The sequence below is a fragment of the Aquarana catesbeiana genome, linkage group LG10 (assembly GCF_042186555.1).
Source record: "Aquarana catesbeiana isolate 2022-GZ linkage group LG10, ASM4218655v1, whole genome shotgun sequence".
Lineage (NCBI taxonomy): Eukaryota > Metazoa > Chordata > Amphibia > Anura > Ranidae > Aquarana > Aquarana catesbeiana.
This window is the reverse complement of record NC_133333.1, coordinates 113,918,196-113,943,555: the sequence shown is the minus strand read 5'-3', so window position 1 is coordinate 113,943,555 and position 25,360 is coordinate 113,918,196. Positions and strand designations below refer to the sequence as shown.

The following is a 25,360-nucleotide window of genomic DNA, read 5'->3' as shown; positions in this document are numbered from 1 at the left end:
GGACGCACTATTAACCCCCAGCACTGGTGTCAACGGACACATTATTACCCCCAGCATTGGTGTCAGCGGACGCACTATTAACCCCAGCATTGGTGTCAGCGGACACACTATTAACCCCCAGTACTGGTGTCAGCGGACACACTATTGACCCCCAGAATGGGTGTCAGCAGACGCACTATTAACACCCAGCACTGGTGTCAGCAGATGCACTATTAACCCCCAGCATTGGTGTTAGCGGACGCACTATTAACCCCCAGCACTGGTGTCAGCGGACGCACTATTAACCCCCAGCACTGGTGTCAGCTAACACATTATTATCCCCCAGCATTGGTGTCAGCGGACACATTATTAACCCCCAGCATTGGTGTCAGCGGATGCACTATTAACCCCCAGTACTGGTGTCAGCGGACACACTATTGACCCCCAGAATGGGTGTCAGCAGACGCACTATTAACCCCCAGCACTGGTGTCAGCGGACGCACTATTAACCCCCAGCACTGGTGTCAACGGACACATTATTACCCCCAGCATTGGTGTCAGCGGATGCACTATTAACCCCAGCATTGGTGTCAGCGGACACACTATTAACCCCCAGTACTGGTGTCAGCGGACACACTATTGACCCCCAGAATGGGTGTCAGCAGACGCACTATTAACACCCAGCACTGGTGTCAGCAGATGCACTATTAACCCCCAGCATTGGTGTTAGCGGACGCACTATTAACCCCCAGCACTGGTGTCAGCGGACGCACTATTAACCCCCAGCACTGGTGTCAGCTAACACATTATTATCCCCCAGCATTGGTGTCAGCGGACACATTATTAACCCCCAGCATTGGTGTCAGCAGATGCACTATTAACCCCCAGCACTGGTATCAGCGGACACACTATTAACCCCCAGTACTGGTGTCAGCGGACACACTATTGACCCCCAGAATGGGTGTCAGCAGACGCACTATTAACCCCCAGCACTGGTGTCAGCAGACGCACTATTAACCCCCAGCATTGGTGTTAGCGGACGCACTATTAACCCCAGCATTGGTGTTAGCGGACGCACTATTAACCTCCAGCACTGGTGTCAGCGGACACACTATTAACCTCCAGCACTACCCCCTACACTCCACAAATAACTCCCCCCCACACTTCACAAATACCCCCCAACACTTCACAAATACCCCCTGTTCACAAATTTCAACCCCAGTCACCCCACTAAGGTCTTTGCTCAGCCTCAGTGTGATGGCTCGCTTACCTCTCCTCCTGGCAGTCAGCTGGTGGCCTGATCTTCTGCCTCCCGAGTCCTCTCCTCTCCTCCTGTCAGGTCCTGGCATAACACAGGCCTAGTGGCAGGGCACCCTGAGAATGCCATGATCTTCCGCTCTGAGGTGGCAGCAGGACCCTGGATCCGGGCACAGCCACCGAGGGAGCATAGCTCTGAACGATCATCGGAGCCTAGGTGAGCGGGGCAATGGGCGGATCCTCCCTCCGCTCTGTTCTCTCTGCTCTCCTGTGCTGTGTCTGTTTCCTTTGCTGTGAGTACTGGGCTGCAGCAGGGGAGAGGGCACAGGAGAGAGAGAGAGCTCCCAGCCGCTACGCAGTACACCCCAGGCACTCGCCCGAGACCGGCCCTGCCCACGGGTCATTTGTAACCGGTTCGCGGGCCGAAAATGGCCCGCGGGCCGGTACTTTGAGAGTACCCCTGCATTATTCGATAGAACACTGGCGTACATCAAGCAGCACAGTGGGAGGGGGTCACCGGCGGCGCACACTCCCGATCGATACTTGGAAGTGTAGGAGAGTATGTGTGTCTATATATAGAGGAGAGTGGACATCAATCAAGCAAGATGACAGGAAAGTGGGTGGATCCAGACTCCCAATGTCGGTATGATGCTTCATGAAAGTCTGTAGACCCTCCCACAGGTATTTAGCTCAATTTTAACAGAATGGGGGAACTTCTGAGAAGGCTGGAAAGGTTTTTAGATATCAGCAGCTCACATAGAATAGATGTAAGCAAAAAAAAAAAGAAACCCATACTTCTCTTTTAATTAAATTAAACATTTTCAATTGTGTACAGTATTGCATGAGTGAGTAATTGTCAGTCTAACTATCACAACACTGAATGCGATGTTAATGCGATGTTCATGCAGGGATATATACAGGCATGTACTCAGTGGTTACACCAGACCCAATATAAACCCACCTCTTAGCATTGTGCCTTTTCAGCTTTGATGAAAAAAGGCTAACTGTGTTTTTGATAGTCTTTTTATTTTGTAAAATTTCAATCAATATTCTTGATACACTTTTTTATCTTGATATTTTGATTCACTGACACCAGTCAAGATTTGTACACTGCTGCTTGAGCTAATCTCTACATAGCAGCAGCTATCTATATCGCTGTATCCTCAGCAACCGTTTTGGAAACCATAACCAGACCCTGCTGGACTAGAAGATTGGGCAAGCCTAGAATGTGACCTTCGGGCACTGGGCTCTGTGTTGTGGCACTTTACAGACTTTCATGTACTGTGTCAGCTAGTCGCAGAGTGTTTTATGGGTCCAGAACCATGGCACAATCTCTGGGGTGAAGCACTGGGAGCTACTTCACACTTGATACCGTTGGGAGCATTTTTCAAGCTTTCTGCCACAGCAGGTTTCACCAGGAAAAAGTCAAGGCTTTATGGTTGCAGCACAAAAATCACAACATCACAGCAACAGAAGGCAGGAGAAGATGTCAAACAGAAGATGTCAAGTTAAAATAATAACCTGGTTAAGCCAAGGGCGATTTTACCCATGAATGAGAAAAGGTCCATCACCTTCAGACACTAGCACAAAATGTGGCACACAAACTGGGGTAATGTTATACAGGCCTCCTCTTTAAAAAGCTATGCCAGTGTCAATGACCTGAAGGTATGCGCCTGTAAACATGGTGTATGAATACTCTGCTTGTGTTCTGTACTGTATGAGTATAATATTTGCTTTTTACTTTGGATGTGGTTACATTTTATACATGATACTTAGCTTTTTAAAACTTTGATGCATGTTTTCTAGCCCTGAAGAAGGTGGAATCTGTCTGGTCCCTGAAACTTTGGGCTGTTTTTGTACCTCAAAGTATTCATAAAGTCCATTTAAGAATGCATCAACTCTGTACACTTGCTGCTACACTAAAGAAATCTCTATATAAAATATAAAAGAACATCAGAGTGGTGCCAGACTAAGTGTAGTAAATGAATAGCCTGTAATTAGTACAAAAAATAAAAATAAAAAAATAAAAAAGCATCTCAAAAAGAGAACAGTGCTTATCAAAGATCACAGCGGGCTTCAAACTGTTATTACGAAAGGACACAGTGATTCATGCCTGGAGTCTGTGGTGCTGCCTGAGGCCAAAGGATGTAAGGGAACCGACAACCAAGAAGTGGAATACAGGACCGACAGGAAGTGATGTCACATGCTGGGGGCATGGCTACGCGTTTAAGAGCTGCTGAGCTCCTTTTTCAAACCATGAATAAGGAGTCCGGCAGCTCTGAAATGCACCTGTAGGCTACCTACATGCAGCTCAGGACTGATGCAATAATATTGTAACCTACACACAGAACAGGTATCAACACCCATCTGAATGAAGCCCTATCAGAATATTTTAGAATTTAGGATTATCTTTTTGGGTAAATTGTGTTGATCACTGCAAATCAACCTCAGAAGAATATGGCTATTAATAACCCCTTACCTTACAATCTTTTTTTTTTACTACTAAATAAACAGGAGTACAGTACACTTTCTAAAACACCTGCTGGTAATAAAATACTGAAGCTGCATTTTTTTTTATTTAATATGGGTCACACTGTACTTTATTCTTGTACAGAGAACATGAAGATGGAATACATATGTAATGTTTCTGCTGTTTTGTACTTTAAGAAAAAAACATCTTTCTCTTAAACGATGAACACTTTTATTTTTTTGTATACACATATGTATGTGTGTGTGTGTGTGTATGTATGTGTTTGTATATATATCATACATATATACATCAATGTAAAAAAAAAAAAAAATCAAGGGCTCCAATCTGTAAAAGTGCCAGAGATTAGCCAAACTCGTATTCGATTTCTGATTGGCTTTGGCACCACATAAATGAAAAACCAAAGGGACACAGTCACTGGACTCAATTCACTGAAGAATATCTCATGAGATATTTGAATTGCGTGACACGTTTTTTCTAATTATCTCATGAGATGCTGAAAATTTCAATTCATTATCTCCTTAAGAGTTATTAACCCCTTTGTGAACAGCCGTGGCACATATACTGCGGCACATCGGCTCTCCTGCGTACCAATACGCTGGTCCGTGCATGTGAGATTGAGGGTGCGCGCAGAGGCAAAACGGGGATCTGCCTTTGTAAACAAGACCCCATTCTGACAGGGGACATGCCGGAGATCTGCTGTTCCCAGTTTTGTTTGGGTACAGATCTCTATCATGTCCCAAGCAACCCCCCCCCCACAGTTAGAACACACTGAGGGAGCACATTTAACCCTTTGATCGCCCCCCCAGTGTTAACCCCTCCCATGCCAGTGTCATTTATACATTGATCAGTGCATTTTTATAGCACTGATCAATGTAATAATGTCACTGGTCCCCAAAAAGTGTCATTTAGGGTCAGATTTTTCCGCCGCAATGTCGCAGTGCTGCTAAAAATTGCAGATTGCAGCCATTATAAGTAAAAACAATTAAAAAAATGAAAAGTCCCTAAATCCATCCCATAGTTTGTAGACGCGATAACATTTGCACAAACCAATCAATATACGCCTATTGATAAAAAATAAAAAATAAAAAAAATAAAAATGTAGAAGAATACATATTAGCCTAAACTGATGAATACATTCATTTTTTATATATTTTTTGTATATGTATTATAGCAGAAAGTAGTTTTTTTTTTGTTTGTTTGTTTTTTTTTTCAAAATCGTCACACTTTTTTTTGTTTATAGCACAAAAAAATAAAAACGCAGAATTGATCAAATGCCACCAAAAGAAAGCTCTATTTGTGGGAAAAAGGACATCAATTTTGTTTGGGTACAGTGTCGCACGACCGCGCAATTGTCAGTTAAAGGGACGCAGTATCGTAATGCAAAAAATGGCCTGGTCATTTAGGGGGCAAATCCATCCGGGGCTGAAGTAGTTAAACATTAAAGTCAATTCACTAAAGGAAATAAATAAATTCATGCGTTTAATAAGTAGTTCTCCAGGCATATGGTATTTAGTCATTTTTTCAACTTTCCATCTAATAAATCTATTAAAGCGGATGTGCAACGTTGTACCCAAACAAACTTGATGTCGTTTTTTTCCCACAATAGAGCTTTCTTTTGGTAGTATTTAATCACCTCTGCGGTTTTTATTTTTTACGCTATAAACAAAAAAAGAGCGACAATTTCGAAAGAAAAAAAATTAATTTTTTATTTTTTGCTATAATATCCCCCAAAAAATGTAAAACTAATTTCTTCATCTGTTTAGGCCAATATATATTCTTCTGTATATTTTTGGTAAAAAAAAATCGCAATAAGCGTATATTGATTTTTTTGCGCAAAAGTTATAGCGTCTACAAAATAGGGGATAGATTTATGGCATTTTTATTATTCTAGTAATGGCGGCGATCTGCGCTTTTGAGCAGGACTGTGACATTGCGGTGGACAGATCGGACACTTTTTGGGACCAGTGACACTATAAAAGTGCATTGATTACTGTATAAATGTCACTGGCAAGGAAGGGGTTAACACTAGGGGGGCGATCAAGGGGTTAAGTGTTCTCTAGTAAGGTGTTTCTAACTGTGGGGGCAGTGTACTGACTGGGAGGAGAAGACAGATCGCTGTTCCTGATCACTAAGAACAGCAGATCTCTCTCTACTCCCCTGTCAGAACGGGGATCTGTCTGTTTACACTGACAGATCCCCGTTCTAGCTCTCTGAGAAGGGATTGCGGGTGGCCGGCAGACATTGCGGCCGACAGCCACGTGCATCGGCGAGGTGTGCGCGGCCCCTATAGCTTCTTAAAGCGGCCAACATACAATGATGGCAATTCTCGGAGCCGTGCCAACCTGCTGCAGTACAACTGCAGTGGCTGGTCGGCAAGTAGTTAAAGAGGAAAATAACTCTTTGTGGATTGAGCCCAATTCCATAGCTTGCTACAACCTCTATGGCTTTGCCTCATTTTTGAAAACTCACCTTAAGAAAAAGATTGAGAAGTTTCAGTAAGTGTTATCCTTTTTTTCAGGGTGACAGTGGTGGCCCATTGGTGTCACTGGGCCCCAACTCCCTCTGGCAACAAAATGGCATCGTGAGCTGGGGAGATGGGTGTGCACGAGCAGGAAAACCCGGGGTATACACTAATGTTCCACCATTTGTAGCATGGATTACCAGCATAATGAAGGTAATTTATTTTTAGCTATTTTGGCATACGTGATGTATAAAAGTGTTTTTGATATAATTTGTCATTGTGCTTTACGAACACAAAGTTAAACAAAAGGGCTTATTCAATAAAATGTAGAAAAGAAAATGAGCACACAACTTTACAGCTTCATCGTGTCAGGCATCTTCTATTTTATGGAGAAACTAAATTCTGGTTGGTCATTATGAGCAACTGCACTTTTGAGCTCATTTTCTTAATCCCTGTATTTTAACCCTTTCATGACTAAGCCTATTTTTGAAATTTGGAGGTTTAGAAGTTAAAATCCGTATTTTTTGCTAGAAAATTACTTAGAGTTCCCAAACATTATATATATTTTTTTTAGCAGAGAATCTAGAGAATAAAATGGAGATTGTTGCAATATTTTATATCACACGGTATTTGTGCAGCGGTGTTTTAAACGCAAATTTTTGGAAAAGGGACACTTTCTTGAATTTTAAAAAATCCAAACTGTAAAGTTACCCCAATTTTTTTGTATAATGTGAAAGATGATGTTACGCCGAGTAAATAGATACCAAACATGTCACCCTTTATAATTGCACGCACTCGTGGAATGGTGACAAACTACAGTACCTATGAATTTCCATAGGCGACGCTTTAATTTTTTTTTACGGTTACCAGGTTTGAGTTACAGAGGAGGTCTAGGGCTAGAATTATTGCTCTTGCTCTGACGATCAGGGCGATACCTCACATGTGTGATTTGAACACCGTTTACATATGCGGGCGCGACTTCCGTATGCGTTTTCTTCACTGCGCGAGCTCGCGGGGACGGGGATGCTTTAAAAATTTTTTTTATTTATTTATTTTTATACTTATAAATTGTGTTTAAAAAAATTTTTTTTTTCTTTTTACTTTTATTGCTGTCACAAGGAATGTAAACATCCCTTGTGACAGTAATAGGTGGTGACAGGTACTCTTTATGGAGGGATCGGGGGTCTAAAAGACCCTCAATCCCTCCTGTGCACTTCAAAGTATTCAGATCACTGAAAACGGCGATTCTGAACACTGTATATTTTTTTAAAACCGGCGCCATTGGCAGCCGAGTAAATGGGAAGTGACGTCATGATGTCGCTTCCGCGTTTACAATGAGAAGGCTGGAACGAAGCCGCCCACAGCTTTGTTCCAGCCCGCCCCCAGCCGCCGAAGGCAGCCGATTGGACACCGGGCCTCCCGATCGCACGGGAGGCCCGGTAAGAGCGGCGGGAGGCGGCGGGAGGGGGGGGGCGTCCCCTCCCGCTCCACCGGTATAACAGCCGAGCGGCTTTTAGCCGCATCGGTTGTTATACTCGGATAGCCGATCGACGGCTCTAAACAACGGTACCCGGAAAGCCGAGTACGCACATCTGCATACGGTCGGCGGGAACAGGAGGTAACAGGAGGGGCCAATCAGGTGTCCCGCAGCATGACCATGCTGAAAGAGCTGGAGTGCCAAGAGGACCTAATCAGTCTATTACTGCATGATCTCTGTCCAGTAACAGACTGTTGGCAGGGCGGTGACCTAGCTGTCCTGCTTAACATCAGCAGGGAAAAGCCTGGTCACCAACATGACTATGCTGTATTGGTGGGGCTGTGTGAATCTCAGAAATTAATGGGCAGAAATACAAATTGGCATGTAAGACAGCTCCAATAAATGTTTTTCAATTAGTTAGCTGTTAAGTTCAGCTTTAATACATAAAGTGCCTTTAAAAAGTATTCATACCCCTTGAAATTTTCCACATTTTGTCATGTTATAACCAAAAACAAAAATGTATTTTAGTGATAGACCACATAATTGTGAAGTGGAAGGAAAATGATAAATGGTTTTTAAATTTTTTTACACATAAATTTGTGAAAAGTGTGGCGTGTATTTGTATTCAGCCCCCCTGAGTCAATACTTTGTAAAACCACCTTTTACTGCAATTACAGCTGCAAGTTCTTTTGGGTATGTCTCTACCAGCTTTGCACATCTAGAGAGTGACATTTTTGCCCATTCTTCTTTGCACAATAGCTCAACCTCTGTCAGATTGGATGGAGAGCGTCCTGTGAACAGCAATTTTCAAGTCTTGCCACAGATTCTCAATTGGATTTAGGTCTGGACTTTGACTGGGCCATTCTAACACATGAATATGTTTTGATCTAAACCATTCCATTGTAGCTCTGGCTGTATTTTTAGGGTCGTAGTCCTGCTAGAAGGTGAACCTCCATCCCAGTCATAAGTCTTTTGCAGACTCTAACAGGTTTTCTTCTAAGATTTGTCTGTATTTGGCTCCATCCACCTTCCCATCAACTCTGACCAGGTCCCCGCTGAAGAAAACACATCATGATGCTGCCACCACGATGTTTCACGGTGGGGATGGTGTGTACCGGGTGATGTGCAGTGTTTGTTTTCCGCCACACATAACATTTTGCTTTTAGGCCAAAAAGTTCAATTTTGGTCTCATCTGACCAGAGGACTTTCTTCCACATGTTTGCTGGGTCTCCCACATGGCTTCTTCTAGCTTTCTTCTTGCCCCTCTTCCATAAAGGCCAGATTTGTGGAGTGCACGACTAATAGTTGTCCTGTGGACAGATTCTTCCACCTGAGCTGTGGATCTCTGCAGCTCCTCCAGAGTTACCATGGGCCTCTTGGCTACTTCTCTGATTAATGTTCTCCTTGCCTGGCCTGTCAGTTTAGGTGGACGGCCATGTCTTGGTAGGTTTTTGCAATTGTACCATACTCTTTCCATTTTCGGATGATGGATTAAATAGTGCTCCGTGAGATGTTCTTCTCCACAACTTTGTCCCTGGACTGTCTGGTGTGTTCCTTGGCCTTCATAATGCTGTTTGTTCACTAAGGTTCTCCAACAAACCTCCAAGGGCTTCACAGAACAGCTGTATTTTATACTGAGATTAAAATACACACAGGTGGACTCTATTTACTAATTAGGTGACAGCAATTGGTTCCACTAGATTTTAGTTAGGGGTATCAGAGTAAAGGGGGCTGAATAAAAATGCACGCCACACTTTTCACATATTTATTTGTAAAAAAAATTTAAACAATTTATTATTTTCCTTCCACTTCACAATTATGTCCCACTTTGTGTTGGTCTATCCCACAAAATCCCAATAAAATCCATTTACGTTTTTGGTTGTAACATGACAAAATATGGAAAAAAAGGGGCACTGTATGTTCCCATATATTTAAAATTCAGTTAGAATTGTAAATGGTTTGTGGCTATAAGCCACTGAATGAAGCTCTTCTTTCTTTCTTTCTTTCTTTCCTTCTTCTTTTTTTTTTTTTTTTTTTTTTTACTGCTGCCAGTATTCAACTAGTTAAAAATGTACGTTTTTTGTTTTTTTTTCAGAGGGAATTGCAGCCACAGTGATTGACAGGTTCAATTTTATTTATTTCTTCTACTTGCAAAGAAGATGGCAAATGCAGATGGAGAAACACAATGTGCTATATCACAGTCCTATGCTCTGCAGGTCCAGAGTGTGACGCTTCCTCAGATCTTTACATGTTTTATAGCATGACTATGAATATTAATGACATTTTGACCCATTATGGACTAAACTGTGCAATATAAACTTTTTTTTTATCAGATGTTCTCAAAATGAAATATACTGTAGAGTAAATACGATTTTTTGTTATACGTTCATGTTGAATTTTATCATATACTACAAAAACCTGTTTACAACAGTCACAATCTTGTAAGTATGCTTACAAAGTATGGCAGTACTTTGGAGGTCTCACTGAGTTATAGGAGCCATGATTACTGATCTGTTACAGGTGTATTTACCAGCCTCTAAAATATGGTGTTTGCCAGCTTATAGAAGGACGGACATGAAAAGATGGCAAAACATATCAATGATTTGTATTAATTCATAAACCTTAATATATGTCCGGCAAAATATAATTTGTTGTTCACTTGCAAAGTTCAGTAAGTCTCACACCCCAGCAGACAGTCACTTCACTAAAATGTATTTTCCAATGTAAAGATACTTAGCAATTCACAAAACCTGTATATGCCCAGTTTGAAATCTTCTAGATGAATTCAGTGTGGATCCTCAGATATTTGTTAGCACATGTAAATAATGTATTTTAAATTTTATATATGGTATATTGAATAAAAATTAAATCGAACTATTGTGTTTTTCAGTATTTTTTAAATGTACTTAAGTTTATAATAAGAAACCTGATTCTTTCATGCTTACAGTTGACCTAGACTCAGGCAACCTTATCCTTCGAAAAGTGTAAAACAAGTCAGCTGTTAATGATATTGCGCTTACACTGAGTAATTTGCTGATCTTTAGTCCAAGCCCACTACTTCACTCATTGAATTGTCTATTTGGAATAGCTCTTCCTTTTCCTAAACCCCACCCTGATGCCACCATCAATGTAATTCAGTAGAAGCAGGAGTGGATGGGGTATTGCTATCAAACTCCTGATTAGCTCTTGTGAGACTAGAAGAACAGAGGGTATCTAGACACAGTCCCGTGTGTGAAAGTGCTCAGCTGCTTTTAGTCAGATAGTAAATGCTTTTGCACAGAGCAGCCCCGAACCTCCTCTTCTGGGGCCCCTCATTGGCGATCTTGGTTCCTTTTCTTCTCCATGTGCCCCCCTACCAAGCCACTTGCTACAGTGGCACACAGTGCAAGCTTACTCCCGAGCTGTGTGTGTCTATGGAGCCGTGCTCCATAGACGCACACAGCGTGGCTTGGCACTGCCCCCTGCTTTGTCCTCACAGCATTTGATTGACAGCAGCAGGAGCAATTGGCTCCTGCTGCCAGTGCCCGGATAAGGTCATTGGGTGCCCAGGGCGAAGATGCCAAACAGTGCCCCCCCCCCAGGTGGAGCAGCAGGAGGGGTGGCATCAATAACGATGTACGCAGCGCACCCCACCAAAACATGTAACAAATACGTTTTTAACAGCGGTACATATTCATATTCAATTGAAATATTTGGGAAATATCCCTGTATTGGTGTAAGAATAAGATGCTCCCTACTGGCGGTGTCACTGGAAGGAAAAATGTGTCTGTTATGACATCAGTAGGAAAAATGTTCCAACATCAGTGGTGTGAGTCTAGAGTCCCCCTTCTTTCTTAGATAAGGGTCCCAAGTGCCCCCCCACCGCATCAGAGTTCTTAGAGTTCCTCCCCCTTGCATCAGTGTCCCCCCTTACATCAGGGTCATCAGTGTTCCCTAGTTACAGCAGAGAGCTTCCCCCTTTCAATAGGGTCCCCAAATCCTCCCCCTTACATCAGGGTCCCTAGAGCCCTTCCCCCTTAAATCAGGATCCCCAGAGTCCCCCTACCCTTCTTGCATAAGGGCCCCCAGTGTCACCATCCCTTACATTAGGGCTCCTAGAGCCCCTACCTCCTTAAATCAGATTAGATCAGGATCCTCAGTGACCCCCCTTTTACCAGGGCTCACAGATTTCCCACCTCACATCAGAGTCCCAAAGTCCCTCTCCCTTTATATCATGGTCCCCAGAGATTCCACATTTTGCTGTCTGTGCCCCTGTTCAGAAGATTCTGTCTCCCTTTCTGTTCCTGTGACAATTGGATTTTGAAAATGTGGGGTTGTTACGGAAACAAGAATTAGTCATTAAGCTTCAGTGGAGACTTTTTCCCATAACTCTTCCAGGAGTGAATTTCCCTTCTTAGGGGTAGATTTCCTTTCACTTCCTGTTGTCTCCCTCCGTTTGTAAGTTTTTGAGTCGCATGTAAGTTGGATGTTTGTAACTCTGGGATTGCCTGTAAGTATTTAGGGAGTTGGGGGACAGAAATCTGTCAAATGTTTTTTACCCTAATGCAGGGAATGCATTAAAGTGGAGTTCCACACAAAAATGGAACTTCCGCTTTTCGGAACCCTCCCCCCCTCCGGTGTCACATTTGGCACCTTTCAGGGGGGAGGGGGGTGCAAATACCTGTCTATGACAGGTATTTGCACCCACTTCCGGCATAGACTCCCATGGGAGTCTATGCCTCTTCCTGTCCCTCCGCGCTGTCTCCTGGGAAACACACAGCTCCCAGGAGATAGCGGGGCCAGTTACGATGCGCAGCGCGACTCGCGCATGCGCAGTAGGGAACCGGGAAGTGAAGCCGCAACGCTTCACTTCCTGATTCCCTCACCTAGGATGGTGGCGGCAGCTGCCGAGAACCGAGCGGGTTCTCGGCGTCGCCTGCCGACATCGCTGGACCCTGGGACAGGTAAGTGGCCATTTATTAAAAGTCAGCAGCTGCAGTATTTGTAGCTGCTGGCTTTTAATTTTTTTTTTTTTTTGGCGGTTTAGGTGGACCCCCGCTTTAAGGTAAAAAAAAGTTTAGGCTTTAGAACCACTTTAAACTTTGCTGATGAATACCTGTTAGTAAGCCAAACTTCAGATTTTAACAGCAGTTCACGTGAAGTGAATTTGTGGTCAGACATTTTAGTATATTTATGTTCTTAGCAAGCATTTAATAATGCAATTTAAAACAGGCTTACAGTGACCTTTGTAGCTGTAGGCATTGAGGCCTGTTAAAGTTAAAGAATGTGTGTCTGTCTTCTAGGAGCCAATGCTCTAAAAATTGTTTATTAAAAAAAAGGCCAACCATTCACATATAAGGAAAATAATACATTAGTTTAAGGCATCTGTAACCATATACACTATTAATAAAAAAAAACAATAGAAACTTCAATATACAATCCAAACATATTCCATGGGTATGTGTGCACAGTCAAGCATAAAGGAATTGATGCAAAGGGGAGCAGTTCTATTACAAATGAATCAATTCACACTCGTTTGCTTCTCAAAAATCACAGTTCTTTCACAATGCCCACTTTCTATGTATGAAAGAGCTCCAAGTAGTAATCCTTTTAGCCCTATCATTTTGTAAGCTGCAATTAAAGTGTTACTAAACCCAGGACCCTGCATTCACTATATCTTGTCTCCCACAGTACACCTAAAAACTGCTAAATACCTTTTCTCATCAGCAGTCTTGTGACTTTTATCAGAGTCTGGTTAAAGCTTGTAGGAGGAGTTTTCATTCCCCCCGGATTGTCCTATGAGGCAGAAGGACCCCTGACCCTCTGTCCAGACAGTGCTGATTGGCCCTGTGCTGATCACATGCACTCTCCCAAGGAAAAAAAAAGCTCTCTGGCAATACACACCAAACTAAGCATGTTCAGAGTGACTCCAAAGGCTTTGTCTTATCAGGAGGTGGGTTGGGGACAGTGGAAGAAGGGGAAGATCATAGAAGACAGGATTAAACAGCCTTTGTTTTTTTTTTTTTACAGTGTTAACCCCTTAGGTTCCACAGGGAGTATAACAAGCATGCTTTACTACATATAGAGACTGATTTTACTGTTGTGGGTTTAGTAACACTTTAAGTATTCAACTGCTGCAAGTATGTATGGAATCTAGTTGGTCCTGGATGTGAACCTAAAGTAAAACTAAAAGCAAAACTTTCTTTTCATTTTGGATAACCTCTGTCAGATTTTCTTTTGCCATCTGTGTCCCATTGGGGACATTCCTCTTCACATCCTTTCCCATAGCCAAAACAGGAAGAAGTGAATGGAAATCCCTTCAAAGTGAGGGAATCCCTGGTATTCACCAGAACTAGTGTTCCCATATGAAAATTTCCCCTCTACTCCTGTTCAGGTAAAACCTAACATTTAGAATTTTCTTTTACTTTTACTCTTAGTGACAATGGTAAACATAACTATTAGCAGGGCCGTCTTTAAGGTAGGGCAAAAGGGGCAACTGCCTTGGGTCCTGTCATTGTCGTGGGGCCCAAAGCAGCTGCTTCATACTTGCCAACTATCCCAGTTTAAATCCCCACGTCCCTTAAGGTTTTAGTCCCGTGCTGTGTCCTGTTATCTCATTGTAAAGTTCTGTTACAAATGCTCTGCCCTATTGTGTACAGATGACTCACCTGCAGACCCTGTGTTTACATGTAAATACCGGCATTGATATGTAATAAGTGTTGGCATTCATATGTAAATAGAGGTGGTATTCATATGTATACCATGCCCCCCTGAGGTCATAGCCACCATCACCTTTTCTGAATGCTGCCCACTGGGGAGATAAAGGGGCATGCTTGAAAGTCCTGCCTGCAACTGTGGTCATTAAGCCTACCATCAGCCTGTTCTGCAAAGGTAAGCAAATTAGTGGTGGTGGTAGGGGGGGGGGGGTAGTGTGGGGTGTGCAGAGGAAGGCAATGAAGGAATTACAGTTTGGGATGCACAGGTGAGCAAGGAGGGGATGCATGGAGGTAAGGAAGGTGGGTGCAAAGATGAGCAGAGAAGGCAGGTAGAGTTTAATGGGAGGGGGGTTGGACTGGAGAGGGTGGGGGAGGTTTGGGGTGCAGAGGTTAGCATGACTTTTAGGATTGCAAAGGTGTACTGATAGGGTAGATAAGATGCAGGTCATGTGTAGAGCAGCTCGTTCATTTCAATGGACTGCTCTATGCGCTACATAAGCGGAAGAAAGTCCCAAACCCTTTTTCAAAATCACACGGTACCAAGGCACATGTCAGCATATGCGTGAGGGTGTCATTAATAATTATTGGCACTGCTGTGTATCTGCTAAAGGGCAGCATATTTCTGTGGTGTCAGGAAAGCGATTTTGCATGCATTCCCTAAACACACAAATGTGAATGCAGGCTAAATGTCTCAGTTACATTGGTGCTCGGTGTAGAATCCTTTCAGTCACACTAGTGGCCAGTGTGAATGCCCTCTTACATTGGTGGTCAGTGTAAATCCTTACATTGGTGGTTACTGTGAATGCTTCTGTTACATTACTGGTCAGTGCAAACCCCTATTACATTAGTGGTCAATGTAAACCCCTATTACATTGGTTGAACAGTGTTGAAACTCCTCTTTATATTGGTAGTCAGTAAAAAAAAATCAGCATTGCCATTGATCTAAGCGAAAGCAAAACTGCATGGGGGGGCAAGAATTTTTTTTTTTTTTTCCCCAGGGTCCAATCAATATTAAATACGGCCCTGACTGTTAGAGAGGGCAAATCTCAGTGATGGGAACGCAGCAATAAAATAAGTGACCGCTTTTCTAAACCCTCTACACTCTATCCAAACTAAACAAATGTTTTTGTAACTGATTTGTAATTCCCCCGCCACAGATACACACTTCTATGGTATCTGAGCACTCACAGCGGCCCGATACCGAGCACCACAATCCCAGTTGCAGGGTGCAATGCTGCACGCCCCAGTGGAGGCGCACGTGCACCGTGACATACGGGTATGTTGCTGTGCCTGGGTGAGCCACCTGTGAGCTGTAAATGTACTGCTGGCAGTCGCCAAGCGGTTATTGATCATACTTCCTGTCCTAGTAAATGCACATCATACTACTAAAGTGGTTCTTCAGGTTAAAGGATAGGTTCATATTTACCAACATGTTAAACCCACTATTTAAGACCGAACCCCCTCAGCCCCAGAGACCCTCCCTCCATGTGACAACACGTGGCAGGTCCTCCCTGTTGCAGCTGCTGTCACATTTAAAATTGGACTGGATGTGCAGGGCTCAATTCACGTAGATGTATCATTCAGTTTGAGATTTTGAATAAATAAACTACAAGCTCATCTTCCACCGCAGCACACAGCTTGTAGTTCTCAATGGACTATGAGTGTGCTTGATCAGCGCATCCATACTCTATTGAATCTTATTCCAGCTTTCTAACGGAAAGTCCGTATGGGCAGAAAGCTGGAGGGAGAGTGTGCAGGTGCCTGACACTGCACCCGCAAAACACTGATCGTGGGTGCAATACTTTGCAGGATCTTGTGTAACAAAAAAAGAAATACACTTTTTACCTGCAAAAATATGCACATTTTTTTCTACTTAAAGGTGAGCTTAAAACAAAGTCCCTGAGACACTAAGTCCAGTACCTCCATTGAGAACAATGAAAATGAACCAATATTACACCTTTCACCAGCAGCACTAAATCATGAATGAGCTACAAAACCAGATTTCATCTCTCAGATTAAATGGCGCTCTAAATATTTCTAAAGTGAAAAGCAATAGCCTACTAATGAACTTCCCATCAAACCGAGAAGACCTAGCGGGAGTTCCTATTATTCTCAGGGGGAGAATAAAAAACAGTCAGGAGATTTTGGTTTACAAATGACCATCATTACATGCAATTAATAAATACAGCAACAACTTTTATTAAAGGCTAAAGCCTTTATTACATTCATAGAGAAAGCAGCAATAATGCCCAGGCAGTTACCGTAGTGTAGACAGTCATTAGTTATAAGGCCAAGACAATTTTAAAGGCTTTCTGTTGCATGGGAAAGTATTATATGGGAGGTGGCAAGTGCCAAGTGAGCGGTCCAAGAGTGCAGGAGACTTGTTCATCATAAATGCTATATATAAATGCTCTTATTTTCATGTTTTGTGCACACATGTGCTTAAGATAGAAATGTACATATATATTTACACTTGTCCCCAATCCCCCATGCATAGAAAAAAGTAGAGATTTGTTTTGTTTTTTTTACACACTGCACCTTTTGCTTTGGAGTTTCAGGAAACAACATGCCTCTATTTAGCAATACATTTACATATAACCAATTAAACTGCTTATTTTCTCACGATCTAAGAGGAGGCAATATTTTATTGTGCTATGCAAGTTAAAATAATTACTATGCAATGGAGAAAGTGCTCATCCTCGTTATATATTGTGACCTCTCTGTCAAATTCCTGTACTTCCAGGGCTCTGTGCTGTGGGCTCCATGGTCCATTCATTCAGCCAGTTCTGTGATTTCCCAGGAAATAGTGTAGAGTGTCATGCTTTTGGCTTTTCTGGCTTTGAGGCATTGTCTGTGTTATCATTCACTGAAGAACTCACAAGGCAGTCTTTCCTGGAGACACAAAAAGGTTTTAAACATGAAAATACATATTCAAACACCTACTTTGAATTTAGCCAATACCAAACAAAGATGGAAGCTTTAGATAGAAACAGTCTAAAAAAGTTTATTAATCTATTGAAACCATGAATTAAACATTGCTTGCTACCAAACTTTGAAAACCAAGTACTTTTACCATGGCAGATGAGTAATGTGTTGATCTATCATTACCCTCTGGGAGTAACGTACCTTCAGGGACCTCCTATCCCTCTCTCTTCCTACTTGCTTTCTTTCTCCTCCTTGTTGTAAATCCCTTCCCCTCTTTATTTTTCATATTACCTTTTTAATCCAGGTAAACTCCACTATAGTTGGTTGACATACCATAATATTATGCTGATATTAGGCCCCAAATCAGCGCTAGATTAACCATAATGTTCCACTATTGAAAAGAGTACCAAACATACTAGCGACATAAATATATAGATAGATATATATCTATATCTATCTATATAGATATATATAGATAGATATAGATATATATCTACACACACATATACACCCAGTATATTTCAAAAGTGAGTACACTCCTCACATTTTTGTAATTTTATTATATCTTTTCATGTGACAACACTGAAGAAATTACACTTTGCTATAATGTAAAGTAGTGAGTGTAATTAAAATGGTAAAAATGTCCAAATTGGGCCCAATTAGTCATTTTCCCTCCCTGGTGTCATGTGACTGGTTAGTGTTACAAGGTCTCAGGTGTGAATGGGGAGCAGGTGTGTTCAATTTGGTGTTATCACTCTCATTCTCTCATACTGGTCACTGGGAGTTCAACATGGCACTTCATGGCAAAGAACTTTCTGAAGATCTGAAAAAAAGAATTGTAGCTCTACATAAAGATGGCCTAGACTATAAGAAGATTGCCAAGACCCTGAAACTGAGCTGCAGCATGGTGGCCAAGACCATACAGCGGTTTAACAGCACAGTTTCCACTCAGAACAGGCCTCGCCATGGGCGTCCAAAGAAGTTGAGTGCACGCGCTCAGTGTCATATCCAGAGGTTGTCTTTGGGAAATAGACGTATGAGTGCTGCAATTGGTCTGTTGTCCCAGAAGGAAGCTTCTACTAAAGTTGATGCACAAGAAAGCCCACAAACAGTTTGCTGAAAACAAGCAGACTAAGGACATGCATTACTGGAAAAAAAGAAAAAAGAGGGAGGGCGCACCGACCTAGTGCATTACCACTGGTAAAGCTTTATTAAAGCATAAAACAGCAAAATGTATACTCACAAACGAGCATTGGTAACAGGCATAGACAATTTAGCAGGTTCGCAGTTCTGAACACCGACACGCCAGGATCTGTGAATCGAACGATGGCTGACGCGTTTCAGGGGAGAACCCCTTTCTTCAGAGCCTAAGCGGGCAATGACTGCACTCTCTGGATAAAAAAGCCCAATGGCTATCAATATAGTCCACAAAAGTGGCCACCCAAAAATTACTCAAAAATTGGTCTTGTTTATCCACTATATTGATAGCCATTGGGCTTTTTTATCCAATGTAGTTATTTTAATATTTTATTTTTTCTTTTCTCTGCCATTCCTTATATGTGTTTGTGTGCCTTTACTGCCCTGCAGCATTCATCCACTTTGCAGTTCAGCATTGGGCCATTAGGAGGGGGGATCCCGAGCAGACATTGAGTGTGGGCGTGCTCATTTGACTCTATGCGCACGCATCCACGCACACTCACACACTACTCTGGGCGAATGCCAGCTCACCAGCGGTCAGAAGTAGCGGGTGGAACGCAAACACATCCGCACTTCCGGGCCACGTCTTCTGCGCACGCAGCCTTATTGGTTGCGCGCGTGGAAACGGAAGTGACGTTGAAGCTGGCCGGAAGTCGCGGGTGGAACGCAGGTACACCTGCATTTCCGGGATATTCGAGCGGTGTGCGTTCCACCTGCGGGGGACAGCAGCTGGAGGCCTCATCGTGTCTGGTAGGGTTTACCCTAACTCCCTATTCATTCCCCTATTGCATGGGATCAGTGTGGGGATGGCTCAGGTTGACTATGTGCCTGACCACTTCCCTTTGGAAGGTTGCATTACCCTCCCATACACTCCTCCACCATTGGTTAGAATATTATACACTTTTTATTTCATCTGGCTAATTATCTATGGGGTTATTATTTATTTATTGTTTGTTTGTTATGAAGCCCCTATGGTGTTGCATGCCACAGATTGGGTGGAGCCAGGGAGGGCTCATCAATGTGGGTGGGTGTGACTCCTGTGGGTGGGCGTTGGCAGGAATTGATGTGCGCAGACACATATATAGGGGGGACTGTGCGAGAGAGCAGTCATTGCCCGCTTAGGCTCTGAAGAAAGGGGTTCTCCCCTGAAATGCATCAGCCATCGTTCGATTCACTTGACATCAGATCCTGGCGTGTTCAGAACTGCAAACCTGCTAAATTGTCTGTGCCTGTTACCAATGCTCGTTTGTGAGTATGCATTTTGCTGTTTTATGCTTTAATAAAGCTTTACCAGTGGTAATGCACTAGGTCGGTGCGCCCTCCTTCTTTTTTCTTTTTTTCTTTACCTCATGAATACCCAATATTCTGAGGAGGGCTGCAAGACAGCAGGCATTACTGTATGAAGTTGGTCACACCACGTACTGAGGAACTAGACACCTGAGCGCAGGAGAGATTTCTATTGTCATGGATTACTGGAACCATCTCCTGTGGTCTAAGGAGACCAAGATAAACTTATTTGGTTCAGATGGTGTGTGGAGGCCAGGTGAGGAGTACAAAGACAAGTGTGTCTTGCCTACAGCCAAGCATGGTGATGGGAGTATCATGGTCTGGGGCTGTATGAGTGCTCCCGACACTGGGGAGCTCATTGAGGGAACCATGAATGCCAACATGCACTGTGACATACTGAAGCAGAGCATGATCCCCTCCCTTCAAGGACTGGGCCGCAGGGCAGTATTCCAACATAATGGCCCCAAACACACCTCCAAGATGACCACTGTTTTGCTAAAGAAGCTAAGGATAAAGGTGATGGATTGGCCAAGCATGTCTCCAGACCTAAACCCTACTGAGCATCTGTGGGGCATCCTCAAACGGAAGGTGGAGGAGTGCAAGGTCTCTAACATCTACTAGCTCCGTGATGTCCTCATTGAGAAGTGCAAGAGGACTCCAGTGGCAACCTGTGAAGCTCTGGTGAACTCCATGCCCAAGAGTGTTAAGACAGTGCTGGAAAATAATGGTGGCCACACAAAATAATGACACTTTGGGCCCAATTTGAACATTTTCACTTAGGGGTGTGCTAACTTTTGTTGCCAGCGGTTTAGACATTAAAGGCTGTGTGTTGAGTTATTTTGAGGGGACAACAAATTTACACTGTTATACAAGCTGTACACTCACTACTTTACATTGTAGCAAAGTTTAATTTCTTCAGTGTTGTCACATTAAAAGATATAATAAAATATTTATAAAAATGTGAGGGGTGTACTCACTTTTGCGAGATACTGTATATATATATATATATATATATATATATATATATATATATATATATATATACATACAGGGCTTTTTTTCAGGGGGAACTTGGTGGAACTCAGTTCCACCACCTCCTGGTTCCGACCCTTGGGGGGGCCTGCTCACCACAATCACTTGTAAACACAGAAGTCAGTTTCTGTGTTTACAAGTGACAGCTCTGCACTCTGTGTGTAACCTCCCTGAACTCTGCACTCTGTATGTATTGGAATCCTGGTAACCCTCCTACTGTTCGTGAAATTTGACTGACCACACCCACTATTTGATGTGATTTGGAGGGTGTGTGTAGGGGGAGGGGTTTGGGGGGTCGTGGTTGAGTTCCAGCACCTTGTTTGAGAAAAAAAAGCCATATATATATATATATATATATATATATATATATATATATATATATACACACACAGTGCCTTGCAAAAAAAAGCCCTGTATATATATATATATATATATATATATATATATATATATATATATATATATATATATATATATATATGTAGGAAGGCCAGTATGGTGGCCTGAATTTATGGGAGGAGCCCGGGGGGTACTTAAGCAGCCCGCTCACCTGTGGTGCTTGTCGGTTTCCTGTGCGCGATATACGTCACTAGGCCGACTATTCGATATACCAGCGTTCGCAAGTTCTTGCCTCGCAAGTTCCCGTATTCGATATTCCGTACTCAAAACCTTCGAAGTCCGCGTTTTCCGTTCGTAGTTTGTACCACGCGTCTGGCTTGGCTGTCGCAGGTAAGGTCCCGTCGGACTTTTCGTTTTCATATCATGTCACTAAACCGTGATTTCAAATTTTCGTTCACTCGCATTTCACAAACTGCAATGTATATCGCTCGTACTTTCGATATGTTACCATTTCGACAGCACTGCGACGCAGACGTCGCTTCATTTCTAGCATGTCGGTATCGGTAGACAGCCATAGCCAGTCGCAATTTGCAATTTATCAAATCAAGTTAGTTCGATACCAATCATTTCTCATTTCTGAAACATTTCTAAACTCATTTCTGACATTTCAAATCATTTCTCATTTCAGTCACCTACCGCGCTCCGATTCGAATCCAGTCGCACCAAAAGATGCGCCGATTCGTTCCGGTGTGCCCCAGTTATTACGGCCTCATTTCTATACATGCTCCAGAGTTACGTTATTGTCAGTCAATTGTACCTCTGTCATGGTTATCATTTCATTTCCATGTATCACGTTCCGACATGAATTCAGTCGCATGAAAATGCACCGATTCGTCTCGGCGTGCCCCAGGATTGGCCTCATTTCTATACATGCTCCAGGGTTACGTTTTATCAGTCATTCGTACCTCTGTCATGGTTATCATTTCATTTCCACGTATCACGTTCCGACATGAATTCAGTCGCATGAAAATGCACCGATTCGTCTCGGCGTGCCCCAGGATTGGCCTCATTTCTATACATGCTCCAGAGTTACGTTTTATCAGTCATTCGTACCTCTGTCATGGTTATCATTTCATTTTCACGTATCACGTTCCGACATGAATTCAGTCGCATGGAAATGCACCGATTCGTCTCGGCGTACCCAGGATTGGCCACATTTCAGTACATGCTCCGGAGTCCGATTCGCAGTCAGTCGCTACAACAGCACGACCGATTCGAGCCTCCGTCATGGTAAACGATATGCTACATCCGCACTTACCGCGCTCCGTTTCGAATCCAGTCGCATCTTCGATGCACCGATTCATTACGGCGTGCCCCAGGGCTCGGCCTCATTTCTGATACATGCTCCAGAGTCCGGATCATAGCTAGTCGCAGACATCGGGGGATTGATCCATATCTCTGTCATGCAATTTCTACCATTTCACTCCCACAACGCATCACCGTTTCGAAACCAGTCACATCTGAGGTGCACCGATTCGTCACGGAATGCATCGCTGGTTCCGATCGCATTTCATACCTATACCAGAGCTCGGTTAGTTGCCAGTCGCAAACACGGCACAACCAATTCGAGCCTCGGTCAAAATAATCATTTCTCTCATTTCATTTCATACCGCGCTCCGATTCGAATCCAGATGCATCAAACAGGCACCGATTCGTCCCGGGAGCACCAATGTTTTCAGTTGCCTCATTTCAATACATGCTCCAGAGCCCGGTTCACGGTCGAATAAATCATGACACGACCAGGCCGGACCTCTGTCATGGAGTTCATTCATTTCATAATCAAGGCAAACATTTCGAATCATTTCATTGTCACAAGATTGCAAGCACCATACAAATCGTTGCTTCAAGTTAATTAGCAATTCCTTCACGAATTATCACCTTTTCATTTTCCTCAGGTCAGTCAAAGTTCAGTAGGTCCACCCTGCACCAGGTTGGACGATATCCCCCCAGGTAATAAAAAAAAAAAAAAAAAAGGGAATGGGAGAATAAGTCGGGTAAGTATGACTCAGCGCATCAAAGGAAAAACTTGAAATTCATGTCACCCCCAATAGGTTACAGTCAACCAGGAAATAAAGCTCGAGAGATCCTCACCAGAGCAACCATGTCCCAGGCCGGCAGCGAAGACTTCACGGCCCCTCTGTCACCTTCTCCGGTCTCAGAAAGCGGCAGCGTGCAATCCCTCAGGGGATGGACTATCCCCAAACTGACGGCAGAGCTCAGACGCAGAGGTGTCCCCTTCCCCGCCACAGCGAGGAAAGGCGAGCTCTTCAAACTCCTCTTTCCCCCACCAGCAGCAGGACCCAGTACCCAACAGGCATCCCTCCAGTCCATATCATCGGCCATCTCGCAATTACACACGATGGTGCCATCTCTATCCACCGCAGTTGCAGACGTCCAAACCAGGGTCGCACTTCTGGAGGCCCGACCGGCCACGGCTGTCCCCGACCCAACTGCAACTCAAACCTTGACACCTCTTTCTGCAGGTACCTCAGGCTCGAGCCCCATTGTCTACCCCTCCCATCTGGTCCCAACCGGTATCAGGAAGGACATTTTGGACGGCAAGGACGTCAACCTGGCCTCTCTCCTTATTTCCGTGCATGATTTGGCAGAAAATAAGGCCTACTCCTGGGGCGACATATCGGTGGTCCTTAAAGCCAAAGACCCCAGGTTGAACCGCAAGCTATCAGTCCCAGAATTTACCCTGGCCTTTGGCATGCTCAGAGATGTCCTGTGCTCAGCCACCCCTAGCAGGCGGGAAGAGCTGGACTTGTATCTCCATACTGTGGTAGACTTGGGCCACAAGTATGGAGGTTTTGCCTTTTACGATTATCATCGTTCCTTTTCAGCCAAGGCCGCCGCCAGATTCATACAATTCCAGACTACGACAGATTGGAGTCTCATGGACACAGAGCTCTTCTGCCGCCACTTTGCCGGCTTACGCTCACCTCTGTGTGCGATTTGTCAGTCTTCCACCCACACTGCCACCTGGTGCGCCAATACGGCGATCAGACGGCCCTTCGAGTTCCCCTCTACCTCAGGTACAGTACAGGGCCAGTCGATCCCTGAACCAACGCCTCAGGTGGACAAACTCGGACGCCCAGTCCGAACCGTGGGAGGGGCAGCCATCTGTAACAACTTCAACTATGGGTCCTGCAACTTCAGCCAGTGCCGTCTACTTCACATCTGCACCTTATGCCAAAGAGCACACCCTAGGAATTTGTGTGAAGTCAAGCAACACAAGAGGGCATGACTAAGCCGGATCAACCTCTTATGGTTAGGACTGTATCTCACTTCACATCCCACCCCTTCCCTGGCCACCTACCTTATCCAAGGCTTCACAGCAGGCTTTCATACCGGCCTCATTTCACTACCCCACAGTACTCACGAATGTGCCAATCTTCGTTCGGCAGCCATTGACGAACAAGCCATAGATCAGCTCTTACAGGCAGAGGTAGATCGGGACTACGTGATAGGCCCTTTCACTTGCCCCCCTTTCAGCACATGGAGAGTCAGCCCTATTGGGCTTGTCAAGGGCAAGTTCTCAAATAAATTGCGTTTGGTGTACGACCTGTCTGCGCCTCATTCTTCCCACATACCCAGTCTCAATTCCCTGATCCCCTCCGAAGAGTTTTCCCTAAAATATTCCTCCGTTGACATGGCAATACAAGCGATCATCAAAGCAGGCACAGGTGCCTGGCTCTCCAAAGCCGACATCTCGGATGCTTTCAAGCTCCTGCCCATCCACCCATCCCTTTGGTGCTGGCATGGCATCAAATGGAAGGAAGCATATTATTTTGCTACGAAACTCACCTTCGGCTCGAAGAGTAGCCCGTGGCTCTTCGACACGTTCGCTCAGTCCCTCGTTTGGATACTATTACACAAGGGTCAATGCCATGAAGTCATCCATTATCTGGATGACTTCCTACTGATAGAACCGCCCAGCAAGCCCCCAGGAGATCTCGACAAACTTAGAGTAATTTTTGGAAACCTCAATGTTCCTATCGCCGAGCACAAAGTCGATGGCCCAGCAAACATCATCACCTTTCTCGGGGTCAGCTTGGATACCTGCGCAATGCAAGCCAGTCTCCCCCCCGACAAACTAACACGCATTAGGGCAGTCCTTCACGAGTTTACACACACCAAGGGCTGTACCAAAAAAC

At 43.9% G+C, this 25,360-nt stretch overlaps 2 protein-coding genes across 5 annotated transcripts in view; one reads left to right on the top strand and one right to left on the bottom strand.

The window, feature by feature from the left end:
• Positions 1-10,539, top strand: part of LOC141110831 (transmembrane protease serine 4-like) — a 78,377-nt gene extending 67,838 nt beyond the window's left edge. For both annotated transcript variants that reach the window (XM_073602478.1, XM_073602477.1), the window contains 2 exons: positions 6,246-6,401; positions 9,761-10,539. In XM_073602478.1, the coding sequence (XP_073458579.1) occupies positions 6,246-6,401; positions 9,761-9,781 (177 nt within the window). In that variant the 3' untranslated portion in view covers positions 9,782-10,539. The remainder of the gene's footprint in view (positions 1-6,245; positions 6,402-9,760) is intronic.
• Positions 10,540-16,555: 6,016 nt separating this feature from the next.
• The window catches only part of SCN4B (sodium voltage-gated channel beta subunit 4), a 161,137-nt gene continuing 152,332 nt past the window's right edge, over positions 16,556-25,360 (bottom strand). For all 3 annotated transcript variants that reach the window (XM_073602479.1, XM_073602481.1, XM_073602480.1), the window contains one exon: positions 16,556-17,252. In XM_073602479.1, the coding sequence (XP_073458580.1) occupies positions 17,177-17,252 (76 nt within the window). In that variant the 3' untranslated portion in view covers positions 16,556-17,176. The remainder of the gene's footprint in view (positions 17,253-25,360) is intronic.